At 45.2% G+C, this 15,275-nt stretch overlaps 1 protein-coding gene across 1 annotated transcript; it reads left to right on the forward strand.

Moving 5' to 3' along the window:
• Positions 1-7,529: 7,529 nt before the first annotated feature.
• LOC106604717 (neuronal PAS domain-containing protein 4A) lies at positions 7,530-12,046 on the forward strand. The gene is made up of 7 exons (XM_045718115.1): positions 7,530-8,342; positions 8,823-8,986; positions 9,082-9,184; positions 9,286-9,595; positions 9,711-9,820; positions 9,923-10,058; positions 10,191-12,046. Exons 1-7 carry the CDS (start codon positions 8,168-8,170, stop codon positions 11,974-11,976), a joined length of 2,784 nt encoding a protein of 927 aa, XP_045574071.1. The 5' UTR covers positions 7,530-8,167; the 3' UTR covers positions 11,977-12,046.
• Positions 12,047-15,275: the final 3,229 nt, after the last annotated feature.

The following is a 15,275-nucleotide window of genomic DNA, read 5'->3' on the forward strand; positions in this document are numbered from 1 at the left end:
AGCATAATTGATAAGATGCCATCTTCTGTGCACAAACCTTCAAAAGCAAAATAGAACAAAGCCTTTCAGCTTCATTGGATAACGCAACTTATTTCACTCTCTTACTCTCTTTAACCACTGTGGTTGTGGATATTTTTATCAATAGGGGAGGAAGGGAAGGTAATGACATTGCCCTTAGCCCCCACCCTATCGTTGAAATGAGTCCATTAATACAAATCAGGAGAGTGCTGTGGAATCTGTGAGTGTCATCAATAATAGTTGCTACATACGACAACACAAACAACTCTGAATGAGTAGGGGGGTGGGACAGGAAATGATCATTCTATTTTGGGATCTCTATGGCCCTGTATATATAAAGAGAGTACTCCTATATAGAGATACCCAAAATGATAACAATGCACAAATAGCCAACAACAATCACGAATAGTTATCTAAAAATAGCAACCAAGTAAGTAAATGTTACCAAATCAAAAGATGCTTCATGAATTTGAATCTGGACGAATCGAATGGTCGTTAACTTCTTAAGTGGATGCGCCTTCATCTGTAGCCAAACCTCATTGAGTTAGGCAGCCATGAATGGGTCTGTGAGGTCAGATAGAGAAACCTGCTCTAAGATAGACCGGTGGGTGAGAGGTAATTGCACTCTTCGTTTGTAGAGAATTGAATTGACCTCTAGATACCACATAGCCTAGGGCTTACAAATGACATTAACAACAAGTCATCTCCCTAATTTGTAACCCATTAGCGCATCACCTTTATCCAATTAGTCATTTAATTGCTGTATATGTTAATTACGCAAGGTCAGTGTAAGATCCTGAACACATGTTGAATATCTCAATGAAGTTAATGGACCAATGCATTAAGAGGCCACGTGCACGGCTGTCCAGTGTAAGGGATTGGAACCAGCTAGATGGAGAAAAATACCATAGAATTACATACAGAATCTCTAAAATTCTACAGTACACCAGTGAATTTGAGATTCATACAGTTATGAAACTAGGGACCTGTGAGTGGATGTTAGGTTTTAATCCCACACCTTTCTGCATCTCTCATGTTTTCTCGCTGGTTTGAGAAATGGTTTTCATAACTTTTCTCCCTTTCAAGGTCAGACATTAAATGTTGCAAATACTTCCAACCTTCATAGTGGTCTCTTTGAATAATAACCCATTCCATATCTACCCCACCTTCCATTTCTTTACTCCGTGCGTAAACGTGGTTACTAAGATACGACAACGTGTTGCTATGGACACGTGGGCGTATGGAGGCAAAAGGGCTCGAGCTGAAAGAATATTCCGCTATACAGGAATACATAACAGAAAACAAAAACGGTTATGAAAGCTATGTAATTGAAAGGAAGCTGAAGTGTATTTTGACGGAGTGCAAACGTACAGTTGATACCTTAACAAATCGCTGGCTTGGATATCCATATAGTCCCCCTTGGACATTTCACCATGGATTTGGAGACCCTGTTAAAAATGTCACTTAAAGGAGAAATGCTATTTTTTTGGGTCATTTGTACTTTGCCTACACAAATCAGTAGTCTATCAAGAGGGATGAGAGGCGCACCTCTCCAGAATGAACGAATGCCAGTCTCCCACGCACCAACTGGACACCCCTTAGTTCTGCCAAACGATTCTGATACCCTTTGACAGTGTTGTAAATGTCCATATTGGCTGTTGTACAAACACAACACAAACATCCTTACCGTGATCAATGGCCAATTTAGTTCTTTCTCAGGTTTTATCACTTCCACCATAATATCAGTTAGAAAACATAATGGCAATGATAAGCAGGTTATAGAGAGAAGGGTGCTGATGGATAGAACGAGTTAAAGGGTAAGCCACCATTATAAGATGCCTATATGCAATGTTAAGCTTATAGGAGAGTATGTGGGCACTGTGTTTTTGTCAAGGGGGGGGAGAGGAGGGGGATGACAAGTAATTGACTCAGTCCATTCATGCATCTGGTCAGGGCAACTTCAATGAGAGAGAGAGAGAGAGAGAGAGAGAGAGAGAGGAGAGAGAGAGAGAGAGAGAGAGAGAGAGGAGAGAAGAGAGAGAGAGAGAGAGAGAGAGGAGAGAAAGAGAGAGAGAGAGAGAGAGAGAGAGAGAGAGAGAGAGAGAGAGGAATAAGTGTCAACCTGCTAAAAATACAGAATGTTCTGTGTGAATGAATAAGTGTATGATTGAACAGGACAAATAGAAAGGTGGTTATCACTGCATTCACTGCACCTCAAGTAAAATTATGACAAATTCAAAAAGAATCTGGTCAATGAACCAACAGGAGGAGATGTGCTTGGAGAGAGGCTCAGTGGAAGAAATCGAACCGAAATAAATAAAGGTATAGATGGGCTCTTCATTCTAAAGCCAAAATGAAGGGCACTTTATTATCTCTCTTCCTTCCTCACTCTCTCTTTTCCCGTCTGTACTGTGCCTCTCTGACTACACACTCTCGCTCTTCCATTAACAATTCTGCATCATTTCGACAACACCAACACCATTTTCACTGATTCTCATTGTTGATTATATGTCTTTGCCTGACTTTTTAAATATTTACAGGGAATGGAAGACAAAACATTCAGGAATTGTTCATTGGTTTCCCCTTTTTGTCCCTCTCCTCCCAACTCGCTCACTATTTAGTGGACATCAGATTTCTTGTCCATAAGCAAATACACAATCATCTCTGGTCCACTGCATGTCTGCCCATTCCTAACCTATTGTCCAAAATAAGTGCAGGATAGAAAGACTGACAGAGGGTGAATGAGAAAAACAACTGCTGCTAGGAGGTCTCTGGTGATGTCACACATCTACATCACATCACCATAGCAACACAGCATCAGCACCAACTTACTAAAAAAGGAGAGAGACAGAGAGGATGAGAATGTCTGTGGCATAGAAACATAATTATTTTACTTCTATGGTCTGTGGTGGTATGTAACAGTGTGATGCTTTTACATAATATATACATATGCATTTCATGTGGATTGCACAAATTCAATTAAATCACAATACAGGTGAACATTTTCGCTCATTTATGTCAGTGCTCATCCCAACGCTAACAATCATATTGATGGTCTTAATAGAATATAATAATGTTGACAAATCATTCTGATACCCATTTTTACCATGAAATGTATCCAGAAAGTCTTATTTATAAGACACTTTATGTTGGTGGAAGAACAAAGAATGGAAAATAACTCTCTATCTTTGCATTCAAACTATATCATCAGAACTATTGTGCTCATGATTCCCTGTGGGTTGGGATAGCTTAAAGACCATGAGGGGAGGGGGGAGAGAGGATGAGCTTGACACCCCCAGCACTAGGCGACTGCTCCAGCTCTTCTGAGACCAAACTTCTAAAAATAAACTGAGTACTAGAAAAAAGGAAAGAAGTACAAGGCTACAGGCTCTGGAAGCATCATCATCAACAGAGGAAGAGAGGGGGGCTGAGGGAGGATGGGGGATTGGAAGCAGAGAGTGGGTGTGCGTGGGCGTTTGTTCGCGCTTCACTTCTACTGGTTGGTACTGTTTATGAATCTGGCTGCATTTACACCAGACAAACATGCAGAAGTTGTGTGAAACAACTATACCTGCATGCTATACATGTGAAAGCATGCACTGTACTATAAAAGCATATGGTGTCACACATCCTATTAACCACACCACACACACTCTGGCTACCATGCATGTCTCAGACTGTCCTATCTCGCTGTCTTCTGTCCTATTAGACTACGTCAATATTCCAACACATCATACCTGATCTTAACTGCTGTAGCCCTAAACCTCTCTGTACGTCCCACAGTCTCTTTAATCCACACTCCTTCCTTCCCTCTCTCCCTGTCTTCTCTCGCTCGCGCTTCGACGCAGGAGTGGGAGGTGTTGCTAGGCGACAGATTAGCTCCTTTCTTTCAAGAAGCGGAGCGCAGAACTTGATTCTCTGGGTGTAAAAATAAACACCAGTGAAAAGAAAGAGTCTTAAGGAAAAGGACAAGTAGCCTTCACCTCTGCTATTAGAGGCGCACATTGTCTTTCCCCAGACAGTTATTGGCTGTGATCCTTTGGAGCTCAGTTGGTAGAGCATGGCTATTGAAATGCCAGAGTAGTGGGTTCGATTCCCGGGACTACTCATACGTAAAATGTGTACACATGACTGTAAGTGGCCTTGGATATAAGCGTCTGGTAAATTATTTTCCTCAAAACTCACCTTTCCCAGAGAAGGTGAGACATAATGCACTTACAGTCATGGAATAAAGATAACTCTCTATAGATATCGCTATTTCAGTAACAATAATCTATGCCAGTAAGAGTAATTTATTTCTAACAACTACTGTTATCTAACAGTTCTTACCAAAACATACCATGAAACCTGGGAGAAATGTTAAGATTATTTTTATTTTTTTAAACTTGGTTAAACAATAATTCTGAGAAGACAGGTGAATTACAAAATATTTCCTTAGATCAGATGACCAGAGAGATTGTAGTACATACTGTTTGCTTTCTATCCCATAATCAACACATTCTCCCTATTATATTTACACTGTGGAAACTGCAGAGAGACACCTGTTGCCATGGGTGATGCCGAACCATTTGGCCCTTTATGGACATTAAACATGCCAGTGTATGACTGCAGTTCATGTAACCAACATGTAGGCTACAACTTGTTCTTTACCTACAAGTTATGTGCTTGTTATGCAGGTGTGCATTATGTATGTGTTAGTTTGTCAATGTGGAGGCATCACTGTCTGTCATTGAGCCATGAGACGGCCTAATGGAAGTCATCTCAAAAGAGACAGGCCAGTCATCCCTGTGACCCTCTTCCCCTCTCACAACCGCCTGGCCACAGCCAGGTTCCAGTCAAAAATGGTGAAGATGTCCCACTCAGGCTGTTTACCATTGATACAAATGGTCATAGTTTCGGTCTGCTTAAGGGGTGTCTCTCCCATGGCAGCTGGGTCTGGTCTGCGTAGTTCATTGACTGTTTGAACCAGAAGAAAGAAGCAAGTGAGGTGTCTCGCTTCCTCTTCCATCTCTGGTTCACGTCTCCCACCCACCAGTGATACCTACACAGGCCCATCTCATAATGGCTTCCATTATCATGACAAGCCCTGTAATGGAAATGATGGCCATTTGTCTGGACCACTGCTGAGCTAACACAGTGTGTGGGACACTTTAAGTGCTTCTGAGACTGCCTGGCAGAAAAAACAACTTTGAGTGTAGGCCTATGTGTAATTGTACACTGAGAGTACATGCATAGAGATGACTACTATTTTGGGTGAAATATTGGATAGAAATAGCTATTAAATGTATTTTGAATATTTGTGATCCAAAAATGACTTCCTTAGACCGTACATTGGAGTAACAATCCATAGAAGCCTACCAACAACCAACAGACCAGAGCATAGATTCCTCAAACATTTTTGGATGGGAGACACCTACGCCTACCAGCCTATTAACTTACATAGGAGAAAAATCCCTTTTCACTCTACCCAGTGCTGAACGTAGTGGTTGTAGTTATCTTCATTAAGAGAAAGGTCTGTGATTTTATCCACAATACAACATCACAGGTCAACAGTCTGATAGGGGAAAGCAAGGTATGAGTAGAGAGGAAGGTATGAATAAAGAGGACCAATGATGTAATGCAGGTCCATTGGATCGTACATATGCCTTGCAGAAAGCAACATTTGATGAACTTCATCTCTCTATGTGAACATTGCTGTTTAGGAATACATAAATACATAAATGCTCGTGTTTTTTATGTTTAGGCACAATAAACGCTCATAGAGAGAGAGCAGTGAATCTCTACGGAGTGCTGAGAAAGCAATGCCGCCGTCCATGGTGCTGAAACCTATTGCGGTCGCTCTAAAGTATTTGCAGGAGAGGTAAGAATGTGATGGCATATTTTAGCCACAGACAAACGTATATATGTCAATCCAATTGTGGGATGCTGTTTATACTATTTTATCACAACATGTTACTGCACATTTCCAAATGGACCACATTAATGGTCCGTGAAATCGTGAAAGTTTGTGGACATGCAACATGTTAGACGCGTGACACCTATGACTCGTAAATATATGTCTAATTTGAGCCTCAGACAAAAACATCCGTCTAAAAATAGGGAGAAAGGTTATAAAAATAGGGGCGATTGGAGATGTAAGCGGGGGTGCGCCACTGAGTGCATATGTCAGTCACCGGTGAGAGCTATTTATAGAAACGACGAGATTCATCTCTGCACTCAAGCACAGTTTGCAACAGGTGTGCGTGTGTATGTGTGTATGTATGTGCGTGTCTACTCTTCGAGCATCCTATAAAATATATTTAAGACTACAAAACAGTTTGTATGCTTCAAGTATTACATAGACTATTTGCTCAACTTTAACACGTGGTAAGAACACCATGGCAACACCATGGCAACATACCTTCATACAGTTCCTTTCAAATAACTTCAGAAAACATCACATTTCATCTCAAATTGAACTTTCACAATTTACTGGATCTGACTGTCGTCTGCCACAGATTTTTACACGTAGATAAGAATACCTGCTGCACGTCCCCAAGCCTTCCAAGACTATGATTTAGGCGACGTTTTGTATGATAGTTTCATTGAAGAGGATGTATTTTGAGCAAGATCAAACTCTGGTCTTATCAGTTCAAACTAAAATGCCCATAGAGAACGGCTTAGGTTCTGATCACCGTGTTGGGATATGCATCTTATCAAAGCCAATAAACTCTGCAAAATACAAACATGGGTGCTTATAAAGACAAAACTGTAACCTGTGAAAATGTTTATTTCACAAATAAATCCCCGTTTGGATGCATGAAGACCCACAACCAGCCAGGTTTCGATGCATAGACTAGACATAGCTCAGTATCACCCTTAGCTACACATTCCGCTCAAATTGCCTTATAAGGAAGGATGTTGCAGTTTATGTAAGATATAGAGTATACAGCGCGATTAGCCTATGTCTCTCCTACAGTATGCTCTTTAGAATTACCCACCCCCTCCTCTGTCTTTGCGCGTTAGCCCTGGAGGCACTGCGCTGCCTGACAACTGAATTACAGTCAGAATGGTGGATTCCATTCATAAAAAGCGATTGAATTTGGTGCTGTAACTCTGCCCCGCGTTTCTCCCTCAAGCAGACTTCCACCCATGCCAGACTATCTTTTCGCTGGAGCATATTTAATGGATAACGTTGGCATGCATCCGTGTTACCCTAGAGATCGACGGCAGAAGGTTTTACGAAATGCATCGCATCCTTCATAATCTCATAATTACATAAACATATTATGAACCAGTTTGGCTAGGCAAAGACGCATTTGCATCATGTAGGCTACTGATAACCAAACCTACACTATATTAGTAATTATTCATTTTCAGGGAGGATAAATTGTTCCTCGGGTGCCAGACATAGAAACACACAGTCTCTTTCGTATGCATCTCGGTTTCAACCCCCCCTCCAGTACACGGTGGTCCGGTGACTCCGTCTACATTTTACGCTTGTCTCCGCCCATTCCTCGGTTTTGTCCAAATCGGGCTTTTTGCGTCGCCGGAGCTCCCGAAATCAAACCAACGTCATCACTTGGTAGAGGGAAGGGCTGACGTCAGAAAATAGTTACCAAAAGGAGAGGGTATGAGCGGGAGGGGGAGCGGCAGAAGTAGAGAATTTCACCATTGCTAACATTGAATCCCCCTCGTCCACCCTTCCCTCTAGCCCCCCTTCTCCCTACTACGTCGGTGTTGGCGCGTTGGGAGCCCCCCTTCATCACCGGAATCCCGGCCTATATAACTTACTCGAGAGCAGAGTCCCTCCACCAGATTTACGGGATCCGGACATCTGGGCGAGAGACGGCTACTACAGCCGCCGAATCACTCACACTCTGAACGGGGGGAGATACATTCAACGGTTAGCCAGCAACCTTGCTGGACGCTGTGGCGGAACCGAAGAGGAAAAAAATAACTGATAGGAGAAGGTCTGAAGCCTTACTCTGGAACGAGCTGAGATGAAAGTCCAATAGTACTACGACAAGGTTATTACTACTAGCCTATCTCTGACACCTCATCTTGAGGGAAAGATACCCAGACCTCATCAGACGTCACGGTCAATACTATTCCGTTGAGTTACAATTTCAACCGCAGGGAATTTAGTCAATCACTATAACAGGCTACAATGTATCGATCAACGAAGGGAGCGTCAAAGGCTCGGAGGGACCAAATCAACGCGGAGATTCGGAACCTGAAGGACTTGCTTCCTATCTCCGATGCAGACAAGGCACGACTCTCATACCTACATATCATGTCCCTTGCCAGCATGTACACCAGGAAATCGGTCTTCTTCTCTCAAGGTAAGCCCCGATTTAGTTTAGAATCGACAAGTTCAAACTCAGTGTATAATCCATAACCTACCTATACATAGCTACAAACATTTGTGAATGAAACATATACTGACAGACTGTTGCTTCAATCTGTCTGAGCTAGTGGCATGCTATCGTGAGATTTACGTGTTGAATCAACAGGTGCCATATGTCTTGTCGAAAGAAACAGTTGATGAACTTCATGTCTACATGCGAATTATGTTATTTAGGAATACATATAATGGAACATTATTGTGTTTGGTTTGAAGTTCTTGGGTGAAAAAGGCTTTTAGAGCCGTGTGTCGCTATCCAGTTCCTGAAACGCTTCTATCGCTATCCATGGTACTGAAATCTAATGCGGCTGTTCTATAGCTATTGCAGGGAGCAGAACCGTTGCACTGGTGCTATGATGACATCCATTAGCTAGACAGAAACGTTAATTCATTTTTTTTCATAATATTTTGTTTTTAGAATCGGGATCTGCTGGCAGTCTCGAGGAAAGCGCGAGGTTCCTGTCTTTCCACGAGCTGTCGGAGCTGGTGCAGGAGCTACCTGGGTTTCTGCTGCTGTTGACCGGGGAAGGCAAGCTGCTCTACCTGTCAGACAGCGTCTCCGAGCACCTCGGCCACTCCATGGTGGGTCCACGGGAGACCGTGTCATGTCTAAATATTAAGCACATAAGTTAATAAAAATGTCATGACAATATGTTTAATATGAACTCCTCTTTCAGGTGGATCTGGTTGCCCAGGGTGACAGTGTGTATGATATCATTGACCCTACTGACCACTTCATCATGAGGACCAACCTGGCCCCTCCTACTTCACCTGACACAGGTAAGACAGTGGTACAGAACAGCGGTACCAATGGCTTGCATTTATTTCCCTCAGATCATTGTTGATACTCACAATCCCTCCTTGCCTCTTCTTTCCCTCAGATCGTCTATTCCGTTGTCGTTTCAACACTTCCAAGTCGGTGCGCAGGCAGAGTGCTGGGAACAAGCTGGTTCTGATCCGGGCGCGCTGCCTGTCCCCTCCCTCCTCCTCTACCACCCCAAGCACCTACTGGACATCCAACCCTGTTTGGATGTGCTTCTGTTCCCCTCTGGAGGCCGTCCCCACCCGCTCTGGCCCCGGGGGGGACCACGTTCCTGCTCTTATCCCTCCTGCTGCTGAGAACAACTTCTTCCTAGCCTCGTTCCAGTCTCAACACAGCCGAGACATGAGGCTCCAGAATGCACAGGACAGGTGAGGCCACACCCACTAACAAGGCCGCGCCAACTGTTGCATTGGATCTTCTGAGTGATAATATAGTTCTGAAATAGCATAAACTTACCATGTCTTCTCTCCATCTTCCCTGCAGTGTCAGTGTTTACCTAGGCCTCGATGTGTCAGCCCTGAGGTCTCGCTCCTGGTACAGCCTCCTCCACCCACAGGACCTGTCACACGCCTCTGCTCAGCACTGCAGCCTGTGTAAGCACCAGTTCAGTGATACCACACAGCCACCACACAATTACACTGTATCCACTTACACCCGATGTCTGATGTTGTTCTTCCCTCTTTGTTCCCCCACAGTGAGAGAAGGAGGAGAAGGTAGATCTGAGATGGTGGTACGGGTGGAGTCTGCAGACCAGTCCTGGGTCTGGCTTTACATGGTACTGCAGCTGGAGGCAGGAGACAGCCCCATCAGCAGCAACAACTACATACTTAGGTACTAGCTCTACCCTATGGCAGATCATCATAACACATCGCCAAGAGATATAAAGGAGATGACTGATTGCAATAAGCAGAAGGGAATCTTACTAACCATTTCCGTCTCTCACTCTTTCTGTTTCTCTCTCAGTGAGGCGGAGGCGTGGTCGGTGAGACAGCAGCTGAGCACAGAGCAGACCCAGCTGACCCTGGTACTGAGTACCAGTACCTCCCGCCAGGACAGCTTGAGCCTGTCCAGCCCAGACCAAGTCTTCACCCCCAGCAGCAGTGGCCTCTCAGCCCAGTCCTTTGACTTCAGCATGACTGTGTCGAGTGTGGGCTCCTCCGATGAGACAGGGGGCACCACCACCGAACCCATGCAAGTGGAGGGCGACCCTCGCTCTAGTATTTCCTCTATTGAGGAGGAGAGCTTCTTCCAGCAGCAGCAGATGCCTGCCCCTGTCCAAAGCCCATCTGCTGCCTCCTCCCCCACCCCGGTTACCGTTGCCACGGTAGCAGACCTGGACTTCCTCACTCAGAACATTCTCCTGCCCCCCTCCTTCCAGCTCGAACCTCCGCTGCCTGCCCTTCCCCTGCCCCTCCCCCCAGTGCCCACCTCCCAGGAGCAGCAGACCAAAGAGTTTGTGTGCACGCCCCCCTACACACCCCAGCTGGGCGGTGGCAGCTTCCTGTTCGGCGAGCCCCTCTTTAGCTTCGACCCCACTGGCACCACCACCCCCCCTCCCTCCACCACCACAGCTACAGCCACCACCTCCATTGCCACCTCCCTCTCTCCCTCCGCCCCACCCGCCCCACCCACCACAGCCTCCAGTCCTGCTCCCCCCTCCTCCCTGTGCCTCACTGGCCCCTCCACCGACCTGTTCTTCCCTGCCGATCCCTGCAGTGGCTCTCTCTATGAGAAGCTACCCCCCACCCCTGACAGCCCTGGGGATGGGGACTGCACAGTGATGACCTTACCTGAGGTTCGGGGACCCCTGTATGTAGATGTCCCTTTAGGGCCCCTTCACTACCCCCTCGAGGGCCTCCTCACCCCAGAGGCCTCCCCCGGTAAACAGCCCTGTCTCTCTTTCTTCTCCCTGGAGAGAGAGAGGGAGAAGGAGAGAGCAGAGATCTCCCTCTTAGCTCAGCATATCAGCTCCTTAGCAGAGGGATTCTACCTGGATCCTCTCTTATCCAAGCTCTCCCCTCCTTCCATGTCCCCCTCCTCCTCCCCTCCCTCCCCCTCCTTCTCCCCATCCCTAGACACCGCTGGTGTTGACTCTAGCCACATTCTGGGAGAGTTTTACCCTGTTAAAGCGTGGAGAGGCCTGGACTTCCCCATATTCCATGATGATGACTCTCTGTTTGAAGAGAGCATCTTAGAAGCCCTTCTCCAGGACTTCTCCACCCCTCCGCCCCTCTCCCCCACCCCCTCCCTCCCCCCGCCCTCTCCCCCCAACCCAGTGTGCTGGCACTCACCCTCCCACTTTGAGGGGGTCAGCCACTTCTGTAGCGTCCAATCGGCGCACTGTAACCCCACGGCCGGGTGTGGGGTGATGTTGGCCGGCGAATCCGGGGCGATGGCAGAAGTGGAGGGGCTGGCGGAGGAGCCTATGGAGATTGAGGTGGCGTCATCACCTCTGTCCTCCTTCTCCTCCATCCCAGCATCCCCTCCCCTGCGACTCACTGCCTCCCCCACCTCCGCCCCCTCAACGCCCGTCGACCCCTCTACACCCGCCGTGCCTTGCGCTCAGTCCCTCCTGGAGGAGCTGGCCGCCCTGGAACCCATGTTTGGGGCCGGTGCCTCGATCGCCCCCGGCTTGGGTCAACAACCTGAGTTGTATCAACTCCAGTGTCACCAGCCGCCACAGTGCTTCCACAAAGGTGAGAATCATCCAGTTCACTTGTTCTACCGTCTTTCTCTGTTTGAGAAATGAATTAAGATGTTTTAAACCTGAACATACCAGACTAATGACCCCTTTCTCTTTGTCTCTTGTGTTTTTCAGATGGGAGTGGAAGTGTTCCTCCGTTCTAAAATAAGTCTGTGACTTACTTCATTAAGTATGGCATATTGTCATATTTCGTGGAGCTATTTTACTGAAAAGTAAAAATGATTTAAGTGTATAAATATATACATAATGTATACTACTAAAGGACTTGAACTCCTACATGTCTACTGAGAACAAAGATTGCCTTCATATTTTTGTTCATATATTCATCCCTGTATTTCTATTTCAACAAATGGTGCAACATTTACATAATGGTGCAACATTTACATAATGGTGCAACATTTACATAATGATGCAATATATACATAATGGTTCAACATTTACCAACCGAATGGACCCACAACTGACTGAGTTTTGGGTCCATTTGGTGCCTCTCAGCTTTTCTGTAACATGAGCTTCAGATTTGATCAGACAGAGACGTAAACAAAACCTCTGACCTTGTAAAGCGCCGTTTAACTTCCAGACGCGCATTTGTATTCACTCGTAGTGAAAAACCTGTTGTGAACAAAAAAAGAACACATTCCTTGATATTTCAATAGGGAAATGACTTAACGGCATTATTGCTTGTAATGCAGCAACGCAAACCCAAATCACAAATGTGGTGAAAGTCTATGTTTACAAAATCTCTACTGACCTGGTACAACCGCTGACAGTAGCTGACAAAAGGGGATCCGATTTCCTCTCTCCCATCTTCAATATTCAGTTTCCACAGAGAGACACATAGTTCTACTCTGACCTTCTGGTACTCCTCTCTCTTGTCATAGCCTTGAAGGCCATGTCAAAATGTACAAATACTGTAGTTAAACTACGCCAATACTTCAGACACTTTGATCTTTGAGTTTGCGGCTGCACATTTTAAAACATTTGACTTCATGTTATTTCTCCATTACAAACTTGTGTATCAATGTGATGTGCAAAGAAAATACAATACAAAACATATGAAGACAAGAGATCTTGGAATGTCCACAAGCAGGAACGCATGACGAAGGTTTCCGGTATTTACTAGGTGTTGCCAAATGGAAATCGTCTGGAAGTTACTCAACAACTGTGTGTGGTTCTGTTGTGTACAGGACCAGCACATTGTACAATAGACTCTGAATGTGGGCTCTTTAGGTCACTGTTCTCTTTGGCTTGGCTTGAAGGGTAGCTATGCTGGATTTTCTTGCAGCATTAATATTTGCAATGCTGGCAGTTTATAGCGGCTCCTGTGTGCCTGGCATGGCCATGGCCTGCTGAACTCTAACTGAACTCTTTCTCCATGTCCATTAACCAATGGACAGTCACATCATAGCTCGAATGGAGTTACGGTATAGTGAGACACAACACGACTACGCGAATGACAATGTGATTCTTCTTTTTTGAGAGGGGTTGGAAGAGAAAAAAAATGGAAGTTTTGTTTTAAAAAATGACCTGAAAAATAGTGTGACGGGGTGCTATTTCTATTCAGTTCCTCCTAAGCGACACGGGTTGAGAATGGTACTATTCCCATGGTGTCGACATGCTAACGTAGAGTTGTCTACGGTCAAGTAAAGGATTGATTCCTACGTTCTAGCTATTAAATGCTAAGTTGAACATATGTGTAGGTATATTATTGTATGTGTTATATTGAAAACAATTATTGATGTTCAATGCATAAAGCATTATGTCTGTGGATATATGCACATGCCGGTTTTTTTTTTTTTAAGGGTTGTACACATTTGTACATTTGTATGAATACATCAGTCTGTACATAGAGACATTTCTATTGTTTAAGAGGATCTATATACACATGATGATATATTGAATGGACATTGTGGATCAGTGTTCTCTTGTGTTGCTGATAAGTGTATTTGTTTGTCAAACAAATGCATTTATATTAAAGTGCACTTAAAGCGGTTGGATCTCTGTCGTCACTGTCAGTCCTCCTCATCCTCCTACCTACAATCATCATCCCTCCTTCCTCTCCTCGTTTCTTCCCCTGGAGCGAGCTCCGCTCAGCAACAGCACTGACGCACACACACGAGGAGGCAGTGTCTCATACCATCTGACTCAGACTGACGCACACGCTCCACACCGAGGCTCTCTCACTCACACATGGCCTCCCACTTAAGCAGGCGTGCTCGCGCTGACGTTGAGACACCCACACAATAGGACCCCCCCCCCCTTTACAAATAGCAGCTGCCCACACTCACTCAATGTACCTGCTACACTGACAGCGCGCGGTGATGGTTTCAGACTCCATATATAGGCATTCCTGTCAGAGCTCTGATTCAAGCAGCCCCCCCTTTCCTCAGCCTCCAACTCAGATGGGAGAGAGCGAGAGAGCGAGCGAGCGTGATGGACAGTTATGAAGAAATAATGCTTCAGAACCTAATTATACAGCAGGTAGATAAATCATGTACTATCAATCACTGACTAGTACCCGGTGCAAGTTCTATGCTCTTCACATCATGGAGGGTACATTTGGGTAAAAATCATTAGCTGACTGATGGGCATTGCCACGTTACAGTGTAAATGAATCCTGCCACCTCTCTGGTCTCCTTTGACATTTATTACAGTCACCCCCCAGGTCCCTGAAACCTCATCTCAGCGGCAGAGCTGCAGGAAACAGGGTGCAAATATGAGACCTTCAACACCTTAAAAACTAAACCTGGAGAGACAAAGCCCTGCCGTACCATGCTGGTTCCTGCAACCGAACATTTTGTTCCAGCACCATACCAGTCACTGCAGTGAGCCTCCTGGATGTGAGCGCAGCAGAGACAATGGAGCAGTTCAGCTATCGCCTGTCATCTTGTGGCCAAGAAAATTAGTACACTTTTAAATGCTTGCAGCATTTGCAGCATTTTGTGAAGCCACATCAATAAGGCATCCTAGTTTTCACCTGGACTCACCTGGTCAGTCAGTCATGGAAAGAGCAGGTGTTCTTAATGTTTAGTCAAGTACAGCAGTTTCTCTTCCTTCCTTGATACCCTCATCAAACGTGTTAAGCGTACAACGCTGTGGTGGGAATGCAAATACATGTTTCCAGATGCATAGCCAGAATGCCATTAGCCACACACACTCAGTTTTGACAGATGGCAAGCAAAAGGAGATGCAGCAATTTGTATAACAAATTCCTTTTAATAAAACGGGTTGGGCTTGGTTTGTCAAGAGAGGAGATGCATTCCTTAAATCAAATATTTCAACTCTGAGGCAAAACATGAACCTTGCTGAGAAAACTGGCATAAATACACTCACACTTAAAACCA

The sequence above is a fragment of the Salmo salar genome, chromosome ssa05 (assembly GCF_905237065.1).
Source record: "Salmo salar chromosome ssa05, Ssal_v3.1, whole genome shotgun sequence".
Classification (NCBI taxonomy): Eukaryota; Metazoa; Chordata; class Actinopteri; order Salmoniformes; family Salmonidae; genus Salmo; species Salmo salar.

Bases quoted from the DNA above. Each gene is read 5' to 3' on its own strand.
- LOC106604717 (XM_045718115.1), top strand. From the start codon at position 8,168: ATGTATCGATCAACGAAGGGAGCGTCAAAGGCTCGGAGGGACCAAATC. The intron at 8,987-9,081 runs GTGGGTCCACGG...CTCCTCTTTCAG, and splicing joins AGCACCTCGGCCACTCCATG to GTGGATCTGGTTGCCCAGGG. The intron at 9,185-9,285 runs GTAAGACAGTGG...TCTTTCCCTCAG, and splicing joins TCCTACTTCACCTGACACAG to ATCGTCTATTCCGTTGTCGT.